General features: G+C 35.3%; 1 protein-coding gene across 5 annotated transcripts in view; it reads right to left on the bottom strand.

The window, feature by feature from the left end:
- Positions 1 to 1,781: 1,781 nt before the first annotated feature.
- Positions 1,782 to 25,188, bottom strand: part of prkacba (protein kinase, cAMP-dependent, catalytic, beta a) — a 49,472-nt gene continuing 26,065 nt past the window's right edge. For 3 of the 5 annotated variants that reach the window (XM_088926613.1, XM_088926611.1, XM_088926609.1), the window contains exons 2-10: positions 16,119 to 16,180; positions 14,752 to 14,880; positions 8,744 to 8,842; positions 7,779 to 7,861; positions 6,828 to 6,954; positions 6,522 to 6,617; positions 5,903 to 6,025; positions 5,185 to 5,349; positions 1,782 to 4,088 (exon numbers count right to left, since the gene is read on the bottom strand). In XM_088926613.1, the coding sequence (XP_088782739.1) occupies positions 3,963 to 4,088; positions 5,185 to 5,349; positions 5,903 to 6,025; positions 6,522 to 6,617; positions 6,828 to 6,954; positions 7,779 to 7,861; positions 8,744 to 8,842; positions 14,752 to 14,880; positions 16,119 to 16,180 (1,010 nt within the window). In that variant the 3' untranslated portion in view covers positions 1,782 to 3,962. Of the gene's footprint in view, positions 4,089 to 5,184; positions 5,350 to 5,902; positions 6,026 to 6,521; positions 6,618 to 6,827; positions 6,955 to 7,778; positions 7,862 to 8,743; positions 8,843 to 14,751; positions 14,881 to 16,118; positions 16,181 to 18,276; positions 18,414 to 18,536; positions 18,734 to 23,936; positions 24,739 to 25,188 lie in introns of those variants that run through there. The other 2 variants (XM_088926612.1, XM_088926610.1) reach the window with 2 other exon arrangements.

The following is a 25,188-nucleotide window of genomic DNA, read 5'->3' as shown; positions in this document are numbered from 1 at the left end:
TCAAGGTAATGTATGTTTTTGTCTAAAAAAAGAGCACTGAAATGGGATCTCCAGTTGTAGAGATTAAGTGAAGAGTCACACAAATCTGTATTAGTACCACTGCTCTTCCTAATTTTAAACATCTAGATTTTGGTAAACTAAAGTTTGCAGATGATACAAAATGGGGAGGAGCATAAAAAATAAGACAATGGACAAAACTGCTAAATGGTATTTAACGCAGACAATGCTAAACGCAGGTAGCACAAATTATGACTAGATACAAGACAGAAAAACTGAGCTTGAAGAAGCTACATGTAAAATAGATTGTGCTGATGCAGATTTATCGCCTATCAGTTCTAGACAATGTGGGAGAATCCATAAAAAATGAGAACAGAATGTTAAGACATGTAGCTTAAAGTGCAGGATTTAACAACAGCAACATCACTTTATTAGCCATATACAATTTCTTGCATTAGGAATTCATCTTTTCACATACCCCGGCTTGCTCTCCATGAGACACAGACAGGGAGAGAGAAGCTTGGGGTTAGAGCGCAGGGTCAGCCATTGTACAGCGCCCCTGGAGCAGTTGGGGTTAAGGGCCTCGCTCAGGGGCCCAATGGAGTAGGACGACTTTGCCAGCTGCGGGATTTGAACCGGCAACCTTCCAGCCACAGGTGCAGATCCTTAGCCACAGAGCCACAGATCCACCCATATCAAGGGATGTTATGTTAAAATTGTTCAATGTACTAATGAGACTTCATTAAGAGTATTTTGTTGAAATTTGGCCACCACACACAAACATATTACTGCTCTGTAATCAATAGAGAGAAGATTGACCAGATACATTTCAGCACTCAAAGAAATGTCATACAATAGACTAAAAGACTGAGATAAGATGAAAGATATCTACCGGACATGTTCAGAATAGTGAAACATGTTTCAGGGTCATGAGAGTGAAGTGTATTTAAAAAGGAGGCATTTTCTTAGACAAAGAAATTGTTGGAGTGGGGAACAAAGAGCCCATCTATGTTATGCAGTAGATGTTGATACCCTGACAAGAGATGGCTGCATTAGACCCTTGGATTCACATATTAGCAACCGGACAAGATAGATGGGCCAAAAGCTTTTCTCTCATTTGCATCCCTTCATATGTTCTTAGATCTATTATCTGAATAGCGCATATGCAGGACATCCACCTGTTGAGTACTGGAGATAGCCATGCACCAGGTGACCTTTGTAAGTTGAGGATACAAGAACAGACTTTAACAGACATCCACCTTATCAAAGGACATAATTACTGAGGAAAGGATGAGAATGTGGCTATGGATTTTGCTGAATGGACATTCAGATACTTACCTGGCCAGTTTCAGGACGTTTCATCTCACAAAAGTGTAAAATCCCTCCAGAAGCAGTCTTGGTCCTAATCTACTCAACAGTATTATGATGTTGATGTCATGTTTTAACATATGCAGTTTGTAAGGAAGGCATGATAACAGAACCAGTTCAAATCATAAAGGTATTTTAAACTTAATCTTACATACATGATGCTGTAATTACGACAAGAATTCTGCAGCATTCATTTTGCCAGATGAGAGACATTTTAGTCACTGCATTCTTCTTTCACTACTGGTAGGAACATTACTTCATTACCTTCAGGGATGTAAAGCAGTGCACTTTAACCAGTATTTCTTTCTCAGTTTTCACTAATGCAATCTTACAATTCCATTTCTAAACCAAAAAAAATAATAACGACTTACTTTACTCGTCAAAGAAAATCTAAAATTCTAAAAACAGATAGGAAATGTGATCTCCAGCGTTTATTAAAATCTTTATGTCCATAAACGACAACAAAGTTACTGTAGAATTTATCGCATACAGCTAGCATACAACAGCATGTCCTCAGTCTAAATGAAATACAAAAGATTTTAACATTTTCATACAAAGGATTTTTTTAAAATTTATTAATGTGACGTATATATCTTTTGTTACATAAAATCTGCTACAGCAAAGTATCTTATACTTCCCTTGCACATACAAGTAAATATGGGTGGACAAAAACTGCTGTCAGTGTCAGCCTTCTAATGACATTGTTGTGCAAAATATCCAAGAAACTAAATACATAGAGAATTGATAGTAGAGCCCATACTGGTAATGTAAGATGACTACAAAGGAGATTTTTTTCCAGGAGTGTCACATAGCTTAGGAGGAAGTGCTATCAGTGATGTAACACTCACTGACACACCAACGAGTATGATGGCTAGATACTGACGTGTGTCTGTTTCATGTTTAAACCATATTATTTCACACTTACAGTATTAAAATGGATCTTCCAAAGACAGCAAGAACTATGCCATTTTTAACCGTTCAAAATTAAATTTATTAGACAGCATCTTTCTCTAATACGTGTATAAATAAAAACAAATATATATGAAAACGCAAATGTGTCTGATGAAATGAGTTTTGACAGACTGAATTAAACGTGATAGAAAGGTGCTGAAGCTTGCACACATCAGCTTTTGAAATTGTTTTAGTTGGTGTGTGAATATAACTTAAAATCAAGCAAAAATAATATACATAGCTACTAGTTGCAATTCTACATTCTGTCATAAGAATGAAATAAACCAAGACAGAAATGCAAGAGTAAAAATGGAAAACGTAGAAATATGGCAGTTTTACAGATCTCTTTTGAGAACTTTGCAAAACAACGTAAGCATTAAAAACTCATAATGGAGTGAAAACTGTTAATGCACATGCCCAGTCCAGTTTTACCAACACTGTGCCACAGGCAAAACTTGGCAGATAACCTTTTCGTACACTTTATACCAAACAATGGACCATTCACTTTAGCAATTCACTCCAAATAGAGGTTTTTTGCAAATATTATTCCTTTTAATTTGAACATACCTAATAGTGGAGCTATACAGTGATGCAGAAGAATATCAATTTCTCTTAAGGGGTCTTAATTCTTTTGCTTCCCTCAAATTTTCTCGTTTTCTTGTGTCTCATTTTCTAGCTTTAATTGCCAAAATAATTTTAATACATGGAAAACAGGAGTTTAAAGACAACTATCTAAGAGTTGACAGACTGGTAAAAACATTGCTAGAAATGATACAAAGACCTATCTAGTTTTGAGGGTCTTCTGCTTTTGTAATTAGGTTTGCCACTCTCAGCAGTACGCAGCTGTACAATGGCATGAACACCGCTTCGGAGAAGAAAGAAAAAGTGGTGGGTTTAGTGGTATTGAATTCAGGAGAAAAGGACAAAGGGCAGAGGGCAAAGGGCATTGTCCACCTGGTTCTGCCACTCATTGAATTCTAATTTTGGTCATGCTTTGAACACGCAAGGTGTTCGAAACCTTATTTGATTGATGTACAGATACACACGAAGAACAAGTACTACTTCCGAAAGATGCCGAAAAAAAGTTGTCTAGATTCTAGTCTGAGCAAAAAGATTTTTCAGCTTGCAACTCTTCTTTAAAAGTCTCAGACGTGTAACAGACAAAAACTGTTAGATGGCACACACTAGAAGCAACACCTATCTTTCAAGTTGACCTGAATCACACACCAATTCCAACATCTCCTGGTACAACTGATCACTTAATCATTACACGTCAAAATCAAAGGGTGTGTGTTACCGATTTTGTCTTTTGACTTTTTCTGTAAAATACCACTTTGTAAAAAAAGGGGGGGATACAACATTCAAGACAAAGACGACTGCTTTGAAACTCAAAAAAGAGAAAAGAAAGGATAAGAAAGTGGTCTAGTTGTGTGGCAGCACAAGGAGTGACTGCTTAAATGTGCCTGTGTATGAGAGTTAGTGCTAACTGCACACAAGGATCATGGCAATAAGGACCTCATTCAGCCTTGTGGAATGAAGGAACTAGGTATTGTTTGAACAAATATGATGGTCTCAGCTCCACCCCATCTCTTAGCAGAGTGCAAAGATCCCATATACGAGCCCTGATGCAACCTCACTCTCACACTCTAAAATTCTGAAAACTCTTTTGCACATTTTTCTGTAACAGAGACACGGATGTCCTCCTCTTCATAGTCGTCAAAGTTGCTTGTATCACCAGGGCCTCTGCATTTTGGTATGAAAGGAGCTTCCACCTGTAAGCAAAAATGTGTTTTAGACTGAAGCTATAACAGAGAGGCTACTGCTGCTATTTCTGAACTTAATACTACTAGAACCGATCTGATGAACACTGTCATCAGTGTACTACCAGATTCAGAGAGGAACCATGAAACAGAAATAAAATGCCAAAATATTTCTAATGGAATATAATTTCAATAATTAGAAATATTAAAATAGCTGAATCATCAGATTTGGAAATCAGGTGTCAGTAAAATATGGTAGTTTATGCTACCGTTAAATGTGAACCTAAACGTCTAAGCAAAATAAGTATCACGTTCTTCTTAAAGGTCATATGGAAAAAAAATCAATATGAAAAAAAAAGACATACACATGAGTTTCTTTGTGTGTTTATATCCTGTGTTATGTTAGCAAACTACTGAACTTTATGTCAACATTTATAAATATGCAGCTCTGTATCTCAGAGAGTTCCAGTCCACAGGTTTTGCATGCACTTTGGTCTTATTGACAATGAATGCCAGTGAATAGGTATTGCAAACACTGAACTATGATTGTGGCTGTAGTGATGCATCTAACCATAGGGAAGCACTTGAGAATGACGTTTACAAATTTATAAATCTTTGAAAACTGTAAATCGTAGCACTATTATGCAAATGACAAATTGGTTAAAAAAACATATGGAATACAAAATGCTACAGTTATAGCAGCTATTTAAATATGCATATACTTAACATGCGTAAAAATATAAAAGGGAACCATCTATGCTTGTTTGTTTCTAGGGAATGAACATATCACCATCCTGTTATCTACTTGACAAGTGACAGGATACTTAGCCAACTATGGAAAGAGTGGTCATCTCAATTATTCAAAAGGTGCACAATCTTAGTACAGATAAGACTTAAAGGCATTTTAATACTCCCACAAAATAATGGACTTTTTAAAAATAAACACTGTGCCACAGACTTTAACAGCTATAAGTAGACAAATTTCTGCCCAGCCAACACAAAGTTATGGGTAACTTCCATAATTAAACTTTGAATTTAGCACAACTTGATTTACTCCACTGAAGTTATACTTCATAGCTTCTACAAATTTGACAAATACTAAGCTTACCTTTCTCTCATAGATGGCAATCCAATCCGTTGTGGCAAACCACTTGTGGTTTTTAATGTCATTTACACCATTCTTCAGATTGCCATACCGTTTGGTCAGGTCTACCTGAAGCAAATTCCTCAGAAGGTCTTTCAAGTCTGAGCTGAAGTGAGACGGGAATCGTACCTAAAAGTCGAAATGTAAGTGTGCTTAATACAAAACAGAAATTGCTTTCTGACTTTAATGCTAAAAACGTGGTCATGGAACTCAATCTAGAGATAAAGGTCTACTACTGTAACTTAATGTTTTTTTTCCTTGGTGTTTTACAACCATTCAAAATGTCAACATAACTTTTCTCTCTTCAAGGGGGTAACTAATTCCACGTAATGCGTATTATGATCAGCAAATAGGCACAGGGGGATTTATTTCAAATCTGAGTGGGAGCTTCTTGGTTTTTGACAGTATTGTATAGAATGATCGGACGAGCACAGCATTTTTGTTGTACATGAGGCAACAGTACTGGCCAAAGTAAATAATGAAGAGAATCACCAAAACAGTATAGGGCCTCCTGAACAAAGGAACAATACTGGTAACAAGTCTGCACTACATATATTTTATAACTAACAAGACCTTCTTATTCTATTTTTAAGATAAAAATTTAGCATTTAAACTAAACATTTAACGAAAAAGGCTTATAATCAGTTGGAAATAACAGGACATTCAAGGCATGCAGCCGTACCTTGCCAGAGACAATTTTTTCGTATATCTGAATAGGCTGATCTGCGAAGAATGGAGGATAGCCAGCTGCCATTTCATAGATTAGAACCCCTAATGCCCACCAGTCCACAGCTTTGTTGTAGCCCTAAAACAAAATTACACTTCAGTCATACACAGCTACAAAAAGCGAATAAAAACCAACTGAAGCCCACACCACCCACCCACATGGTTTCAATAAATGATAGTACTACTAGCTAATGTATGAGGCGTAAATCAATATAAAATGTTCACAATGGCACTTAGATGACAGCCTACAGCATATTAAATAACATAATATTAAATAAGCATGATAAGAGAAGTGTTTACTACCAAGATGGTTTGAAGAAGACTAGTTTGCTTGGACAACTTTAGAGCAGTCTTTTTTAGTTTTGCATTAATAGTAGCCAAATGATTTTTTGGCTAAATGAAATACAAAACTAATACAGGTAACCGTTTTAATTACATCCATAAGCAGCAAAACATAGCACCAACCACATCTTATACATGCCAGCAATGAGTATAACCCATTAAAACCATTAAGAATGAATTTACTACTTATTATGATTTAGCCGGATACAATGTTGAAAAGTATTAACACCCACCTTGCTGAGGATAATCTCTGGTGCCAGATATTCTGGAGTTCCACACAATGTCCAAGTCCTGCCCTTTACTCTTTTGGCAAAGCCAAAATCTGTGACCTACATTAAAGAAGACTACCTGTTATTCAACATAATGGGATCGCCAACAAACAGAAAAAACTCAGAAACTGAGATTTAATGAACAATAATTCATTAGAGTCATTATTTTCCTCAAATGCATTACAGTTCTATAACTGTTATAGAAGTATAACAATCCTCAAATCGTGAGTATTTCCAATATCAACACTGGTGGTATTGGCGGTTACTTACCTGGATGTACCCATGTTGATCGATTAAAAGGTTTTCAGGTTTCAGATCTCTGTAGATGAGGTCTAGTGAATGGAGGTACTCAAATGTCAGTACTATCTGAGCTGCATAAAATCGTGCATGAGGTTCACTAAGGGAAGACAGTCACAGAAACAGTTAAGCCTCAGGGGATAATGCAATGCGTTCATCACATTTAAAATGTGCATTGACGTTTTAGTTTGTGCAGGCTGCATTTCAGGTTCAACCATCAGATTTTTAACTTTTCCCCAATTAACATATGTTAAATTATGAATAATTTTAATTTTATTTTGGATAAATATAGATAAGAAAATCTTTTTCAAATTCGATTTAAATGATTAAAAAAAGATTTTCCCGAGGGTAAAGAGGACTGGTTATTACTGGTTTATTCTTGCTTGCTATATTTGTACTTATACCACTGTTTCTATAATTAACTGCAATGTAGAGCATGCTATTCTCATTGTGTATACTTAGAAATACTGTTTTGGGGAACTACAATATAATGTTCTCTACTCTCAAGTAAACCTTTTCTTCAGGCATGATGTTAAGGAGATAGAAACGGAAGTTATGTAATGACAAATGTAGATCGTATCCTACACTGACTTATTTAACAAGTTATAAAAAAGACTTCCTACCTAAAATGAGCAAAAATGATAAAAATATATGGATTTGCTGCTATAGCTAACAAGTTTATATTTCTTGTCTCATTGCCATAATTATACCAAGAGTGGTGGGTTTTATTACCATTCCTGTACTGAAATAAACTTGAAACACCATCTTCTTATATGCTGTTTATAAATTCACAACAAGTATTTTTCTACATTTCCACCTCAAAGTTAGGATGGCATTTCAAAATTCTCTATATTAGAGTATGCAAGCAAGCAGAACTCATTCATTTCCACCCAGCTAATGTATAATACTGAGTATTTCACTTACCTAAACCTTCCAATTCTTCTAAGATGTGAAAACATTTCTCCTCCTGGAACATACTCCATCACCATATACAAATTAGAGTTATCCTACAATCAAGGAAAAAAGGGGATTTGAGTAAGACAAGCAGTTTGCACTGCATTGTCCTTTAAACTTTTATTTGATGTCTAACTCAGTCCTATAAAGAAGGCCCAGCAGCTATGAACATAGAGGTCACCTTGTTCTTTCTAACTATAATAAAGGATCTTATTAGAAGCATATTATTAGAGCATATTGTGTGAAGTAATATAACCATTACATTAATTTACAGATAAGCATATCAGGGTCTTGAAATTTTTTTTGCATATTCACATATTGTGTGAAACACTTGAGTGCTTTGAACTAACTTTGACTTCTTGCAGCACTACAGTCAAATGCATTTGCTGCTTCACAAATGATGTGACAAAAGATGAGACTGGGCTTCATCAACAGTGGATTTTTAAACTACAGAGAACTTTGGCGTGGTGCACCAGTGTCGTTATCGTAACAGAAATATACTAAAGAATAGGTATACTTGTTTGTAATTTTTATGACCAAAAACCCCTGAATTCCCCTGAATACTGAATAATTCAAAGCATTCAAACAGGAGTTAAATTTCAATGGGTCACCCACTCAGAAGATGATTTTAACAATAAGTGCTTTTTATGTGATAAGACCTGTTTTTTCAGTATACGTTGCCTCAAATGCAGAAAAACTGACTTCTACAGTTTCGTCTATAGACTTCTGTAGGTAAATAGATGAACTTTTGGTCTTCTTCAATTAAAAAATATAATTATAACTCATGACTGAACTAAAGAATCAATTAGCCTAAAATAATATAAGACCCCTTGAAAAAGCTGGAGGAGAGTATACTGTACTTGTGGTTATATTGCATATTTTCATGTGTTATTGGTTAATGCTAGTCTTCTAAACATCCATTAATATACATTTACCTTAAAGGCATACTCCAACCTTACAAGAAATGGAAAGGACACAGCCTGCAATATTCTCTTTTCATTTAATGTGTGTTCTATCTGCTTCAGCTTTACAACCTAAAAAACAAGGACACAAAAAGGTGAATACATGCAGCACCAATTAATAAGAATAAATTCCAACAAGTTAAGATTTCTATGATATGTAAATGTGTAACACGGTAATATTGCAGCAAACATAGAACATTTGGCAAAATTTGCTGAAGCTCCTCTGTGCATTATTTTCTACCTTGATATGAGACTTGCTGAATTTTATATTTAACCTCTACAAATTCTTAATGCATTCATATGTGATAGATATTATATGTACATATAAGAGAGTTAAGCACTCTCCTACAATTATTTTTAATCAATGTACATGAGGCAGACCTCACAGTTGACTATAACTGGCTGCATTTTTTTTAAGTTAACAGTTCACGACTTCTGTTTATTTAGATGGAAGAAATTGCTTTGGAATATAAGAGCAAAGATGTATTAAAAAGATTCTTTAAAGGGTATTTGTAAAAAATACAGTGTAACTTTTTAAAATGAAAGTAAATCAGATTATATATGGAAATTGCTGAAACATTAAGAGATTATTGAAAAGGTACAAGTTTTTAACATTTAAAATTTGATTCTTAAGTTTTACTTGAGAAAAAAATTAAAAACTATTACAAGTTTTAATTTATACAAAAAATGGGTTGATAACCACTGACACCTCTTTTTCCACCATTCAATACTAAGCTACATAACTTTCATTAAAAAAAATCAAAATTTTGTATTTTTAGCTCTTGTCCATTAAAGACTGAAAGAACTGGGAAGTTTTATTAATTGTGAAGCACACATCTCCTGGCCCTGATGAAATTTTGAATAGAAAAGGAACAGACAGACGTTCACCTGCACAGTCTGGGGGTATGTTACAATCTTAACATGACTAAGCTTTACGTGTAAACTGAATAAAAGTTATATGGGAATGCAGTGTGATACAGAAGGAAGAGTATACAGTACATTTTCAAGACTGCTTTTTTGTGATTAATCATTTCACCTGCTTGACTAAATGACCAATCACATTGTTCTGAGCTATGCAGGGATTCAAAAGCCACTTGAAAAGATGTCAGATATGTTTGAAGTTCTCTGGGTGTTTGACATTTTCCAGTATGACCTTTCAAAGGTTTTTGCAGAGACAACCAGCCAAAAGGTCACAAGAGGGAGAATACACCCATTAATATTACAGAAACGCTTGAGAAACAGGGATGTTAACCTATGTTATTCAATCTTTTTCTAATATGCTTCAATACAAAAATCACAATTGATGTAATTTATTAAAAATGCCCAGCAGACAGCTGCTTTATCATAATAACTAAAATACAGTACCAAAGCCAAAGGCTCAGCAAGGTTAAAAATAATAATAATGGGTACTGTCGATATAAAAAAAGCTCAGATATAAATAGCATGGGAAGAGTAAGGTGTTTGAAATTGTACATTTCCATTTTAGAATGTAAATATTTTGCAGTATTTTGTATTTTTAAGATATATTTTAAAACATTTCCCTGTAATGCTTTATAGGGAATTCTTGTTAGTTTAAAACAAGCAATGTTATTTTCAAGGATCTGTATGGTAGAATGATCAGCCGTCATTTTTTAAATAAATGATCAAACAAAAGTGATGATTCTGCCTATTACATTAATACTTAATTCAGATTAAGAGAATACTCATCTTGAACGAAAAACTGATGGAATGATTTAAGTACTTGTCATATAACTTAGCACTTTAAGTAAGGTTAAACTATATTTTCATTTTATCTTATTTGATTATGGGGGAATTATCATATTACTAGTGTTACTGTATTAATCTTGTAAGAGCAAAATGAACCCACCGTTGAGATAATACCCTACAAGTAGCCAGCCCTAATAACCCACACTCTGTTCTTAGTTTTTATCTAAGCCCTTGCAGCCCTAACTTCTACTGGGCTTGATTAGATAAAAGAAATTCAGTTTATCATTTCATAACCAAAACAACTTTAGAAATGACAGCATCATGGGTCTATATGGATCAACCAAATTCACTTAATTTTGAATCATTATGTTTCAAAATGGCTCACTTTCAGTTAATGATATTTAAATCTTAAATCTCATGTTGTGCAATAAAACGTGTTTTTTTTCATTTGTTTCAATTGTCATTAACATGCAAAAAGTCAGTTTACAACCAGACAAGAATGATTGCAGATCATACCAGAATGTATGACTGACTCTGCATGGAGAATTTGGATGTTATTTTTTCCACATGGTTTATTACAATAATCACTACACACTTCGTAGCAGTTTAGATCTCTACATCACAGGAGTAAAAATACCACAAGATGCTACCAATCACTGAGTATCATAGAGAATAGGGTTCAATGTTGACATTTGTTACAGTCAAATGTAAAAAGAAATGTAGTTCTGCAATTTTGACAATGAGGTGTCTTCAAATTTAAACTAATACTCATATAGAATGAGGACAAGATTTCATGGTGAAGCTGAAATGTCATGGTCTGTCCTCTTTTTAACAGCCATAAAATAGGTAGGGTCTTCTCTACAACCAATGAATCTTTAGAATAGGTTAGTAATCAAGTTTCACATTAGTAATAAAATGTATTAGTATATAGTGTTTGCCATTAACATTGTGGCATAGAACATACAAAATGGCAAACCTGTCTTTAGATTCACTACCTGTTTCAACTAAGTAGAGAGAGAGACAGAGAGAGATAGCAATGTTAAGACTTTTAGATGCCAAAATATGTAATTTTAGAAATAAGATTTCCTTTCTGATTTCATGGTACAAACAGATTCAGATAAATTATAATGGAGTGTTTTCTTTAAAATGCCACCACCTTTGCATTTATGAGATATCATGAAACTACAGAGTCAAAAGCAATCAATAGGTTACACAATGGCGTGTGAATAGGAATGCTCCGATTTTGATACAAAGAGTGCTGTAGTACAAGCAGCATCTAGATATGGATGCTTATTCTTCTTAAAGCAGAACAAAGTCTTAAATTCTTCTGTGCTTCAATCTCACTCGAGAGCTAATCAAGCCTTTTCCACAAGACACTGTTTTAGGTTCTCCTGTATTTACGAAGGATCTCCTCTGACCACAAAACAGTTTTTGGTTTCATGTTTTAAGAATCTTCAAAATCGAATGCAAGGTTCCAAAAAATATACTAAATTAGTTTTATGACTATGTTTAGCTTTAACTTGGCACAGCATTAAAAACATATGATTTAAATCTTCTGCAGTTAAATTATCACTTCAATCTCAGTGTGTAACTGAAGGCCGTAAATTCCATTTATGGTAGCTTTTCCTTCTCTTTTCTATACAGATATTGTAGTGAAAGTTTGTTAACTTCCTTATTTTTCTATGTCTGCCAGAAAGCAGTTACTTATTTGTACAGACAACACCCTAAGTTTGGAGCCAAAATAGAAATGTGCTTAATATTATTATAGGGGTCATTTCCCATTTCTTCGGTGTACTGGTTTAATTTTGAAGGTATCTGTTAATTGTTTCCCACAGGATTTCTGTATCGAGCACATTAATCACACTTGCGCAACAATTCTTTGTAATGTTTTTTTGGATAGTAAAAAAACCTTAGCCAAGTGACAACACTCCACAACTGCCCATTTAAATTTAAATAATAAGGTGGAAGAAATAAATCCGTTTCACTGTCTTAAGTTAATTATTGCATTTCTAAATGTAAGAGCACCTCAAAAACCAACATTACACTTACTTGACACTTGACTTAGAAAAATATGAATATATAATGTTCAAGTTATTACTGTGGAATAAATAATTTTGTCATCAAATACAAACACATAGCAAATTAGGACACTTAAAAATAGTTAATTGGTCTAAACTCAATTTAAAGATTGATAAGAAATTGAATTCCATTCAGGAACTACAAATCAGTGTCGTGTAAGCATCAAATTGTCAATATCAGCAATATGAAAAAAAATATTATCAATAAAGATTGAATTAAAGTTGACATCTCTCTAACATGCACTATCATTATGATGTTTCACTAGTATTCTGATATTCTAAGAAAATATATGACCCAGTAACTGATAAGATTAGCCACAGAACATATGCGATGCAAGTAAATTATGCAACACTTTAATCTAGATCTATTGATTATTGATCTAGGAGAAACTAAGTGAGAAAAAAAATAACTTGACAAATTAGAAAAAAATACAAATCATTCAACTGTTATGTGGAAGATGCATTCCTGAAAAATGTTGTGTAATAAAAAAAAGTGATTAAAAGTGCATGTCCATTAATAATGCATGCAAATAGGAGAGATGGTGCATTATGGGTCCATTCTAAAACTAGAGATGAAAACTCTAGTCAATTAGACTTTATTTGGGTAAGATGTCTATATAGTTCTACAAAAGTTATTTTTAAACAGAGTGGTTGTTAATGTTTGTCAATGTAATGTAAAATGTGAAGGGAAGACCGTTATAGGTGGATGGTGAATAGTGCGCACATCTGGACTAAGCTCTCTAGTCCTTTTACTCTAAGCGAGCCTTTAAAATGCCATTTAACTTAAATTCTCTAATGTCATATTACAAACATTTTTTTCCTTATTAATGAGGAAATTTCTGATTATTAATTAATAATTATAGGCTGGTTGTTTTTAAAGATTTTAAATTATTCACAGCAATATATTTTCTTAGGGTTTAGCAATTTTGCAAATATAAACATGAGGTACATCCTATTACAAAGGCATGTTACAGTTTTTTTGAGTAGGTGTGACACAATGGGCAATGGACAGTGGCTGAAAGAACACTGAAACTGCCCAGCTACCTGTCACCCAAGTGATTCTATTCATCCTGACGGGCAACTGGGTATAAGCAGCATATACTGCCTTCAACACTCCGTCAAGCTGTCTGCTGCGGACTGTGGCTGAGAGTATTAAAGTGACAACTGATTTTTCCTGAATTAAAAAATAGTATACTGTATATTTGGAGTCACATTTAAACACAAACTTGATATTAAGAGAGAGTAAATTGAGAATGTGTTTCTTACTATTTCCATTTAATTTCTGAGGGAACGTTGCACGTTTCTGCATTCTACAAATGCGTTCCTCAGGTTTACCTTTATGTTTAGGTTTAAATTGCACAGTTTCGCAAATGTGCTAGAAAAGGTTTAACAAATATCAAAATAACAGCAGCTGCTGTGCTTTTTTGTAGTAGTTTTTGAGTACAAATCAGGGTGCAGTATGGTAATAACACTGCATATTGTACTAAGTGCTATAAATGATTGTAAAACAAACATCATCTCCTCTTATCCAAAGGTTATGTCATTTCTGCATGTCCCTATAAAGCATGATGAATGTGATTATAACATTTTGTGGAGCAATTATGAAGGTATTATGAGGCCATGATTCAACAACATTCAGGTAATGTTACCGTAATTTCTAACAAGCAAGTTCGTATTTGTTATACTTCATTAAAGGGCAAAGCAAAACTCATCCCAAACACATTCGGCTTAAGCTGATTTGCATGCCATTTCAGATACAGTCATCCAGCCTAGGGATGTGTGATGACAGCTTTGCTGCGTTAGATCTATGCAATAAAAACAAATCATAATATCAGGTTTACTGGAAATCAGGATGGTCACATTACTGCATTACACATAGGCCTGATACTTCATTAAATACTGTCAAAAAGTGATGGACTGCCCATAAAAGAAAGGATAGCATCATCAATATAAGGAACTCTGACCCATAACCCAGTTATGTGCACATCAGATGAATAGATAACAGTGTCTTATACAACTAAAGCTTCTAAATTGGATGAGCACAAAATTAAACATTTTTAAAATGTTAAATGTGCAGACTTAATGTAATGCAAACCAATGTGTCAGAATGAGTAAAGTGAACAAGTTTATTTTTAAACACCATTTTTTAACACTTATCTTGAACCAAACAGGAAAGACATTTTCTTTTCGACCAACCTTTTGCTTGTCCAGTATCTTCATGGCATAGTACTGCTCTGCTCCTTTATGTTTTACCAACATAACTCTTCCGAAAGAGCCTGTGCCGAGGGTTTTTTGCCTCTCAAAGTCATCTAAACCAGCCGTGCTCTGGAAAAAAATACATGGCCCATCAGTTTGGCAATTAGGGTGCGGCATTAGGAAACAAGTCATGTGAAATCTGTTTGATCCTCCTGGGTGATTAGCAGGAACACATTTTCATTCACAATTCAAGGCTGGAAGTGAGTGATCACTACATGGGGTGGGAAGCGGCACAAGAGCCACTTGAATAGCTGAAGCTGTAAAAGTGCTGAGTCGGGTGGTGGCAAAGCCCCATGACTGCAGGTTCGAGTCCGAGTCTTATCACTAGCAGACTGTGACTAGGATCCCCTTTACGCGGCAGGGCTCAACTGGCTGAGTGTGTCAAGGACAGGGTGGGATTCGTCGGCCATGATCTCTCATCTCCCAGTGACCCCTGCAGCCTCCTGGGTGCTTGTAAGCATGTGATGTTGTGAGGTAATGGACACACTTTCTTCCAGTCGGCACTTTTGTTCTGATACGGGGCTGTGTCATGACGCATTTAAAGACAAATAGCTCTAGGCTTGGACCAGAGGAGTAAATCTACACTTCATTTTCACTTGTGTGTGGTTACAGGGATCATAGCTGTCAGATGAGATTTGAAAAACAGGCTAAAAAAAAGTAATAAAAAGCTGTGCAAATATGAAACCTCTGTCGTGTGATCTATGTTCACTTTAACACATCAGATAAGTTAACAGTTTTTTGTGTAATCCACTTTACTTGTCTAGGTGGTATAAGTAGGCACTGGAAAACCCAGAATACCACACATTTTATATACACTGAGTAAAAATATTTAGAGGCAATGTATGAAATTTTGCCCCATGGAACTTTTTTGTGATAAATATGTTTTGTACAAAGGACTGTCAGCTACTGAAATATCAGCAATTGTTTTTCAAAATGCAGAGATTATTAAATGATACCCCCATTAACAATAGCCACTATATATCCCAAACTAGTATCTGAAGAGGTTTCAAAGCAATCCTTTGAAGACAATGGCACAAAGATCAGTGGTGTGACATATGTGCAGCACTACATCTCAGTGAATGCTTAATGGATGTGTTAGAATACACAGCAATAAACATCAACATGTAAAAAAACGATATTTCAGAAAATATTTTACCATTACCAATTTAAACGTTTTTACTTGGGTCAAATTGTATAAAACATTACCTTTTCAAACATTTGTCAATGTCCTCAATGACAAGAAATCCTTTTTATTTTGCAATAATGGTGTAAAGGCATTGCTACTTGATTTTCATTATGATGTTTACCTGTGGTGGACATTCCCATTTTCGTAAGAAATCTTCTTTGGCTTTGGCTAAGAACTCTTTCACTGTAAGAAGGAGAAACGGGTGTGCAATTAGTACATGTAGTTCCAGGTTCTTCCAGAACCTATACAAATCCATGTACATAAGGTTTGGTGGGCAACAGAGAAAACATAATGTTAGTGGGAGTTTATCCACAGGCAAGACATGACGATTTTTAAGAACATTAAATAAAAGGGTTTGGAAAACATCAATTTTTAAGCTCCCATCTACATTATGTTTTTACAAAATGTAGTCCCACCATGATCAAAAACACTATTATAATAAGATTAAGAAGAAACCCACAGAAACACCCAGGCAAGCAATCTCAAGAGTGATGCCAAGAGCTCAGACGTCTTTCCAGATGGACCAAACTGCTTGGAAAGGAGTAACATCCAAGTCAGGAACTGCACTGTTTTAGACACAGAACTGTTGGGCATCACTTTTAAAGTAATACTGTCAAAAAATAAAGCTGAGGTCTGAAAAGCACAGTATTACTACAAGCAAAGACACTAGAGCTACATGGAAAAACACAGCAGACTCGAGCTACCCATAGTCACAGAGATCAAGTGGCGATTTGCACTTTCAGGGATCATGTCAATCTAAAAATTGATCTGGTGGGGGAAAAAATCTGGCACCACTGTCATAGCAGGCTCTGAAAAGAGCCGAGTGGGTGTTTAAACTTCAAATTACAGTTTTAGACTCATATCACAGAATTTGTAGGTTATTGGATTGAGAATGAATCACAATTAAGTATCTTTTGAATAAGTCATTCAAACATGCAAGATTAGTTTTTTTTTCCTTTTCTGTGACTTTGTGCATCTTATGAAAGAATGAGCATACCAAAAGTCTCTATAGTTCACCAAGGGTTTGCAGGAACATTCACCCACATGGATGGGATGATTAGAAGGAGAGAGAAAGAGAGAGAGAAGGTTTATGTTTTTAACAACAAGCACATAAGATAAAAAAGTGGATTACATACACAGAGAATACAAGTATTTAAGTACAACAGACAGAAAGAGAAATACATAACAAATAAGGTTTCCTTTGTTCATTTGACTTTTTTAAAAATATATTTGAATCTCTTTAGCTATTACTGAGGTGTTTCTCCCCAGATAGATTACAAAGAGCATCAGGATTTTTGACAGAATCAAAAGAATCGATTTTATCTTCTTTCACAATACTAGATCTATCTATTATTGCTTATCAGAATAAAGAATGTCACCTACAGATGTGAAACAAAGGAGTGGTAGCTTTTAATTTAACGACAGCAATTTATTATTTACATCGTATCTATAATATTTGCTATACAGTTCAAATATAGAATTTTCAAATCAATGTAAAGGCCCAGATTTCCTCCAAGAAAGTGGCAGTGCTGCACTGTGCCACTGCATGTTTTTAGACTGCAGCTCTGCATCATACAGCATGCAGAGGTCAGCTGTAAGTGAGCAGAGCACCAGTGCATTCTCCAGCTGCCTTTAGTGAATCCTGGTGGCTCTTGGTCACTTCAACCACACTTGTGGTGACACACTCACAACTGATGAGCAGTGTAACTGGATGAACAGCATCTCAGTACTCCAGGGTAAGATTTGAGAGAGAGAGAGGTCACTTTATTGGAACAGTTGGGGTTAAGGGCCTTGCTCAGGGGCCCAACAGAGTAGGATTCCTCTGCCGGCCGCAGGATTTGAACCGGCAACCTTCCAGCCACAGGCACAGTTCCTTAGCCACAGAGCCACCGCTCCGCCAGAACTTTTAGCTAATCTTTTATGTAATTTTAAGATAAAGACAGTTCTAAAATTGGCCTCAGGTATTCATTTAGTATTTTAATCCTAAAGCTCTCTTTGAATCAACTGGAATAACACACCACTGAAGAAACCTCTCAAGGGTTAACAGATTTTAGCATTATTAAGGAAATCACGTGTTATTTGGTAATCTTAAAAATACTGCAGAAGCAGACGGCTTCTCACTAGCATTAATGAAAATTGCGATTCCTGTAATAAACATCACAGCAGAAATGTAAGACAACACAAAGAGGACTTAAGACAGTTAAGGATACTGAATCCGACAGATGTGAAAGAGGAAAAAAGAGGGGGGGAAACTCATTCAAAAACCATGATACACTTACTAATCTCAGCTTCTAAATACTCATGTGAACTCATATTTTCAATTACAATTTGTTTTTATCACAGGCCTTTGTTACATCAAGAAATGTGAATCCATCATTGGTTTTATCCATTGTTTTTCACAGTTCAATATATTTTTCTGCATGTAAAACATGAGAATGTGTTGAAAGTTTGTTCATGTTAGACCAAGCAATTTCTGAGATGAAATAGAATACCAAAACCATGCAGTAATAAGATTTCCAAATTTTAAAAATATCCTTACTCTGTAGAAGTAGAACTCTGTAGAACTCCTGGAATTTTTCAGAATCCACTGAGTGTGTTACATGATACCAAATAAGCCCCAACATGTTGCACACTTTACATTAACATTTTAATATCTTACCAAAATACTTCACATTAACACTATACTGTACACTGAGGAAGAAAACATCCATGCACATTTGCCTACAACTAAAGATGTTAAATAGTATTTCTCAAATTAGTATTCGAAATATTATTTCTCAAAAAAAGTAAAGCTTGGATTATTTAAGCCCTTATTAAAAGGATATTTTTAAAGTCAGCATTCGATTGCAACAATATGACTGGTTCAAGGCAAGCACGCAATGTCTCTGTCTTTTTACAGTGTCCAGTGTAGTAAGGCATTTCTGAAGGAGGAGCTAAAAAATATTACTGTTCCATGTACCCAGCTTCAGTTAACCACAATGTTTATGGTTTTATACCCTTGACTGGAGAGGTGGTTTGGTTTACATTCATAGCAGCAAAGCTAGCAAAAACAAATAAAAGCACTGAAACCATGATTGCTTTTTTCAATAGGAACTTAAGCAATATTAGTTGTAGTTACATTTTGATATACGCACCAAGTCCAAGTCTATTTCTAAGTCTAAGTCTTTTATAGTCTTTGTAAATAGTTATTGCAACCAACACTAGTCTTACCACTTTTAAAAACCAAGACACAGCACATCTCAGATGTATTCAATTACAGTGTAAGAGCAGGTTCTAATTACACATTAACATGCCATTGCAAAAGAAAAACTCGTGAACATATAAGATCTTTAAAACATTTTCAAAAAAATCTAAGTGTACACTAATGCGGATCTTGTCTACATGGACCACCTTTAAATACAGCAGCAAAAGGCAGATGGGGAGTGGAGTAAACCCTGCTCTCTCCTACCCCAGCCCTTATACAGATCTTCTGAAAAGGAATATTGAAAATCTTCTTCAATACGAACTCAAACCCTGTGAACGGCCAAGCATAAAACCTAAAATAACTCTAAACTGTATGGACCTGGGGAAATGGGTGTAAGGGGGATAATGGAATTGCTCTCCTTTAATATTGCTTTAACATGTTATTGATGTTTCATTTTCGTTTCTAAATCACTAAGACCCTAAGGCTTTTTACTTCTAAGCTGTTGTCAAATATGCACTCAGCAGAGAAAGAATACAGACAATGGCACTGGACATAAATGTGTTTTCTGCAATATGCATATTAAACACTATTCACCATATGCATTTACAGGTAATTACATATATATAAAATACACATTGCTTATTTTTCATAAACTAATGACAAATTCCCATTTTTGTAAATTAGGAGATAGCATGGACTCTCTAGGCTATTCTCTCTCTCTCTCTCTAGGCTTCCAGGTTATGATTTTGTTCCAGAACTACACACCCCCACACCCCACTATCAAGGGACTTCTTTTGCCTTTCAAGCTCAAAACTCCCCCCTATCATGAATTCCTGTGTCCACCCTTAGGAACAAAATTATCGGAAGGATACAGGAAATACTGTTTTGACACTTTAAAGTTCTTTTACTGTCTGTGGTCATCATAAAATTTGTTATGTAACGGAACATCCCAGCACTGAACCAGAGTTAGCAGACAAATATTGCTGTATTAGATCTACAAATAGAATATTCTAAATGGCTGCTGCTTCATGACAAAATGTGTCTTTGCTTCTAAATCGTTTTCTTACGATTTCGCAGCACAATGTCCTGCTTGCCACTCAAATCCCTTTTACTTTCCACCCACAGCCATCACACACTCACACAAAATCACTGCAGGATTTAACACTACCTACCATAATCTCAGTACTATCGTTTTACTTTTACTCTTTTTAAGAAACCGACTTGTGACAAAATAAAAAAGATGAAAAATTCTAGGCAAAAACCATTCACTTTATCAATTACTGATAATTGTTATTACTTAATTCTCAGATAAACAAAATGACCATACAAGCATCTTTCTTGTCTTTCAAGGACAGGCTTAGATAAAAAATGTACTCACCATTCATTTTGGATCTGAATCCCCAGAAACATTCTTTGCTAAGAAATTATCCAAGTGTCTCTGCACAAATGGCAAATAAAGCACTAATTCCATACAGTAACCACAAAACAGCTTTAACAGAACTATCATGCAGAATGTGCCAGGTACACATTTTCCTTCTGCATAGATTTAGAGATCTGACATTTTTCAAGTGCTAGCATCTAAGTGGAAGTTTAGATGACAGATCCAAAAGACAAAAATAAAACAACAATATATCCAGATTGTTAAAAGACTGTAGCTTGTTCTAAATGGAAGTTGAAACAGCTCTGAGGATGCTAGCACACCATGATGCAAAAAGATGTTTGCAATTAGATCAAGCATAGGGCATTGCTATGGTAACACGATCTGTACAGAATTAACACTTGACTTCAAGCTGTAGCAGTGCCTATTCAAAGGGTGGGTTTTAACCCATTAAGAGCTGCCGCTTTGCTGGTCTTTATAAATGAGTGAGAGATAATCCCTGAGACACACAACACAGTAGCAGCAACTGGGTTGGAAAGTTAAGGAACACAAAGAAAAACATTTCTATTCAGAAAAGAAAAGATACAAAATGATTCAGGTTCTACATAACGTAAACAAGACATGCGAGACTGGAAAGAAAAAAAAACAATATAACAGTTAATGTGTTATAGTAATGTTATTTTTCTATTCCAGTATTAAAACAGGAAAATACAGCTTGGCCACAAAGGGAACCATCCAGATGCTATAAGATTCCAACAGAGCTGAAGACAGACAAGACAGCCATGCCTGCTTTGTCCAAACTCAGCACAGTGATGCTTAGTATGAGCGCCTCACGAATGTTACCAGACGTCACATAAGAGACAGTGGAAACAGGTTTTTTTTAATCAGCAACCTGAAGTCATTGGGTCACGATTACACTGTTGATTGAGACAATTATAAAATGATTCTAAAAAAATCTTAAAATTAAAGGGGTTGTGGTCTGAAAGGACGTTGGCCAACTTTAACAAATGAATCTGTTGCAAGAAAGTTAGTTACTTCTAGCTTGCTAATCATTTCATATTAAACGCGTGGTAAAACTATAATGTGCTAAGGTATGAATTCTAGCTTTGAAGAAGAATGCGTCAAGATTTTTTGCAGGTGAAAATACACACTAGCTAAATTACAAACTGGGCCTGCAAGCCTACAAACCGATATATAACCACAGAACGGTTGCCTCTCACTTCATTTGTATGTTGCTTGCGTTCATACAGTAAGGCCACATTTCCTGTGATGTCACCTTTTAGACTATTCATATGGGAACAAAATCTGTATAGACTAACACAAACAACAATAATTATTGTTCTTTTCAAGGATCTGTTGAATTAAAATTGCAATTATCCACAACTTCCTGCCAGATTTTTCTGTTGTGTACACTTTCACCAAACTGGAATATTTTGTAGATGTCATCTCATATAGTCCTTAGTCTAAATTTCACTCTTTAGTATGGACTCCTAAAACCTTGTTTATCAGAGTTAGGTTAAAAGGCTGGCACAATGCAATGCTTTAGCAATACCACTGAAACTGTTGCAACATTTCTAAACCACTTTACAAGATACAAGTGAATAAATTGGAAAAAAAACATTATAAAAGTGGCACTTTCACACTTGTATTATGCTGCATTAATTATTAGTGAATATGAAACTCAAAATGTACCACATTCTGGCTCTGCTGTAGAAGTATAAGATTATTCAAAATACTCGGCATTATTTTTTAGTCATTTGTTTCTGGCATGTACAGCAATCATTACACCTACACTTTTGGTATTTTTACATTCTGCTAATAGTCATGCAACTGAAAAATCAACCTTTTCCTCCGTGCCATATTGGGAAATGCTTCCTTAATAGAAGACTCCTATCTGAGAAAATACATATTTTTAATAAATATGATTATAAACATTTCTCATTTACATGGTAATGATTAGGATCAAAGCATGTACAAGACAAGGAAAAACTGCTTACATGCTGAATTTTAATTTGTTTTAGCTATTTTAAGCATTACTAACATATTCTATTTTATATTCTAGTTTATCATCTAATTCAATTACTGATTCTCTATACCATATAACTATCTGTTTTAGTTTACTGATTTTAGCAAATCGGCAAAAATCCATCTCTAAGAATGATCTGATGATCCATCAGTTTACAGTATCACTTCATCATGATCAAAACTGCGTTGATTTGTTTTGCTGAAGCTGTAAGACTGTGAAGTTTGTCAGAGCAAAAGACCTGTCACCTTCCACCATTTTGCATACAACGGAAAATAAAGCTGTTCTTATATATACAAAATGGTGCAATTCAGTTATGTATTAACAACACTACAATGTAATGTCCAGTTCCACACGTATTACTGTGCTATTAGCACATGCCTTTTTATAACATTATATACATAAACGTTTTAGGAAAATAGTATTCTGGAAGCAGAAAATTAGGCATCATGCAAGTCTTCCTCTTAAATACTTGTGACATCTAGTAGAGCCATAACACTACTGCGTCTGTACTGACTACTTGATAATTGAAAATCCTCTGACAGTTCGTAAGAGTATTTAGCTAGGACACTAGGGTGAACTCCAATTTGAGGTTTCTCCCTTAAATCAACTGGTTAAATATTTTTTGACTGTTTACTAAGCTCCAGTAGGGCTGCTGGCACATAATGACTGCCACATGTCACTCTGGAAGGTGTTGTACTTAATCGGAGGATGAAATGAATCCCTTTTTATATGTAATGTGCTTCAGGGTCTTATGGGTGTTAAAAGCCATATAGAAAAACAAGCATTTATTATCATTAAGCCGATTATTCCTAATATGTTCTGTTTTGGTGTCCTGTTGTATGATATTTGTTTTTTGATCCAGGTATCATTTATTCAACTTACAGCCATGGGCAGTTAGCAAAAACTGAAGTATATAACAAGCAGAAGTGAACACTATTTTCTCTGAATACTTCACACTAAAATGAATTGTATGCCATAGGTTAAGTGTAGAATGCAACTAAAACAGCATTTTATTTTTCAAGAAGTGGCTTTTCCTTTGCAACCAATCAATTGGTATTGTCATAGTTACAATTCTGTTAAAATAAATACTTGCTCCTTCTCAGTTTTTCAGAATTGTTGAATATTTTCAGTAGTAGCTGTGAATATTATCAGAGCATCACGTGATATATAAACGGGAATCTAAGTGAACAAATAACACCATAATTTGGTGCTTGTTTCACTTATTTCGTCAACAGTAATCTAACATCCTAAGTCCCTGTGTGAAAAAGTTAGCTTCAGTAACTGGTTGCATCATCTTTAGCTGCAATAACGGTAACCAAACCCTTCCTGTAATTGATGATCGGTCTCTCACATCGCTGTGCAGGATTTCTGGCCCATTCCTCCTTGAACTCAGTAATATGAGGGTTTTCTAGCATGAACTGCTCATTCGACGCAACATTTCAATGCTGTTTACGTCTGGACTTTGTCTTGGTCATTCCAAAACACTGAATTTGTTCTTCTTCATCCATCCTCTTGTAGACTTGTTTGTATGTTTGGTATCATTGTCTTGTTGCATGACCCGACTGCTCTTCAAATGGCAAGATAGCCTGATATGCTCCAATACAAAGAACATGTATTCATGATGGCAAGTCACCCAGGTTCTGAAGTAGTGAAGCATCCCCAAACCATGACACAACTACCACCATGCTTGGCAACTGGTATAAGGTTCTTACTGTGGAATGCAGTGTTTACTTTTCACCAGATATAACAGCACCCATGTTGCCTAAAAGGCTCTTCCTTTGACTAATCTATCCATTGAACATTCCTCCAGAAGCCTGGGTGGTCATCCAGGTGCTTTAGCGGGCAAGCATCAATGTTCTTCTTAATGAGCAATGGTTTCCACCTTGCTGCTCTTCAGTGAAATTCCATTTTTACCCAGTGCTTTTCTGATGGTAGAGTCAGGAACATTGACTTTAGTCAAAGTGAGAGAGGCCTGCAGATGCTTGGATGTTGTTCTGGGAATTTTTGGCGACTTCCTTGATGATTTTATGCTGCGCTTGGGAATATTTATCATCCCAAATCGTCTCCTTTTCAACTGTGGATCAGTGGAGTCCCATAGCTTTTGAAATGGTTTTGTTACCTTTTCCAGACTGACAAGCGTCAAAAGAACTTCACTGTAATGATAAAAGCCAAGGTTTGTGAGTTTTAGATAGAAACAGGGCTGGCCCAAATCAGCCCTGATTGTTTAATAAGGTATTCACACAGCTAGCCCTAGCTAACCCTTTCATTGACTTGACTGAACTAGGGAGGCATAACCATTTTCACATGGGGGCATTGGATGTTGGATGACTGTTTATAGAATAAATAAAACAAGCACCCAATTTTGGAGTTATCTGTTCACTCAGGTTTGCTTTATAAATAACTAGGACCCATAAAGGCTCATATAACACTCAAATAGTGCAAAAATTCAGAAAATCTGAAAGCAGGCAAATACTTTTTGACAGAACTGTAATGATCAGTCAGTATAGATACTTCATTGATCCTGTGAGGGAAATTGCAGTGCAACAGCAGCTTAACACAGTCAACACTATCAAGGATAGTGCTGCAAGTAAGTCTGAAATACT

The sequence above is a fragment of the Atractosteus spatula genome, chromosome 11 (assembly GCF_055471065.1).
Source record: "Atractosteus spatula isolate fAtrSpa1 chromosome 11, fAtrSpa1.hap1, whole genome shotgun sequence".
Taxonomy (NCBI): domain Eukaryota; kingdom Metazoa; phylum Chordata; class Actinopteri; order Semionotiformes; family Lepisosteidae; genus Atractosteus; species Atractosteus spatula.
Note: the sequence above shows the minus strand (reverse complement) of the source record. Positions and strands in the feature narration are given on the sequence as shown.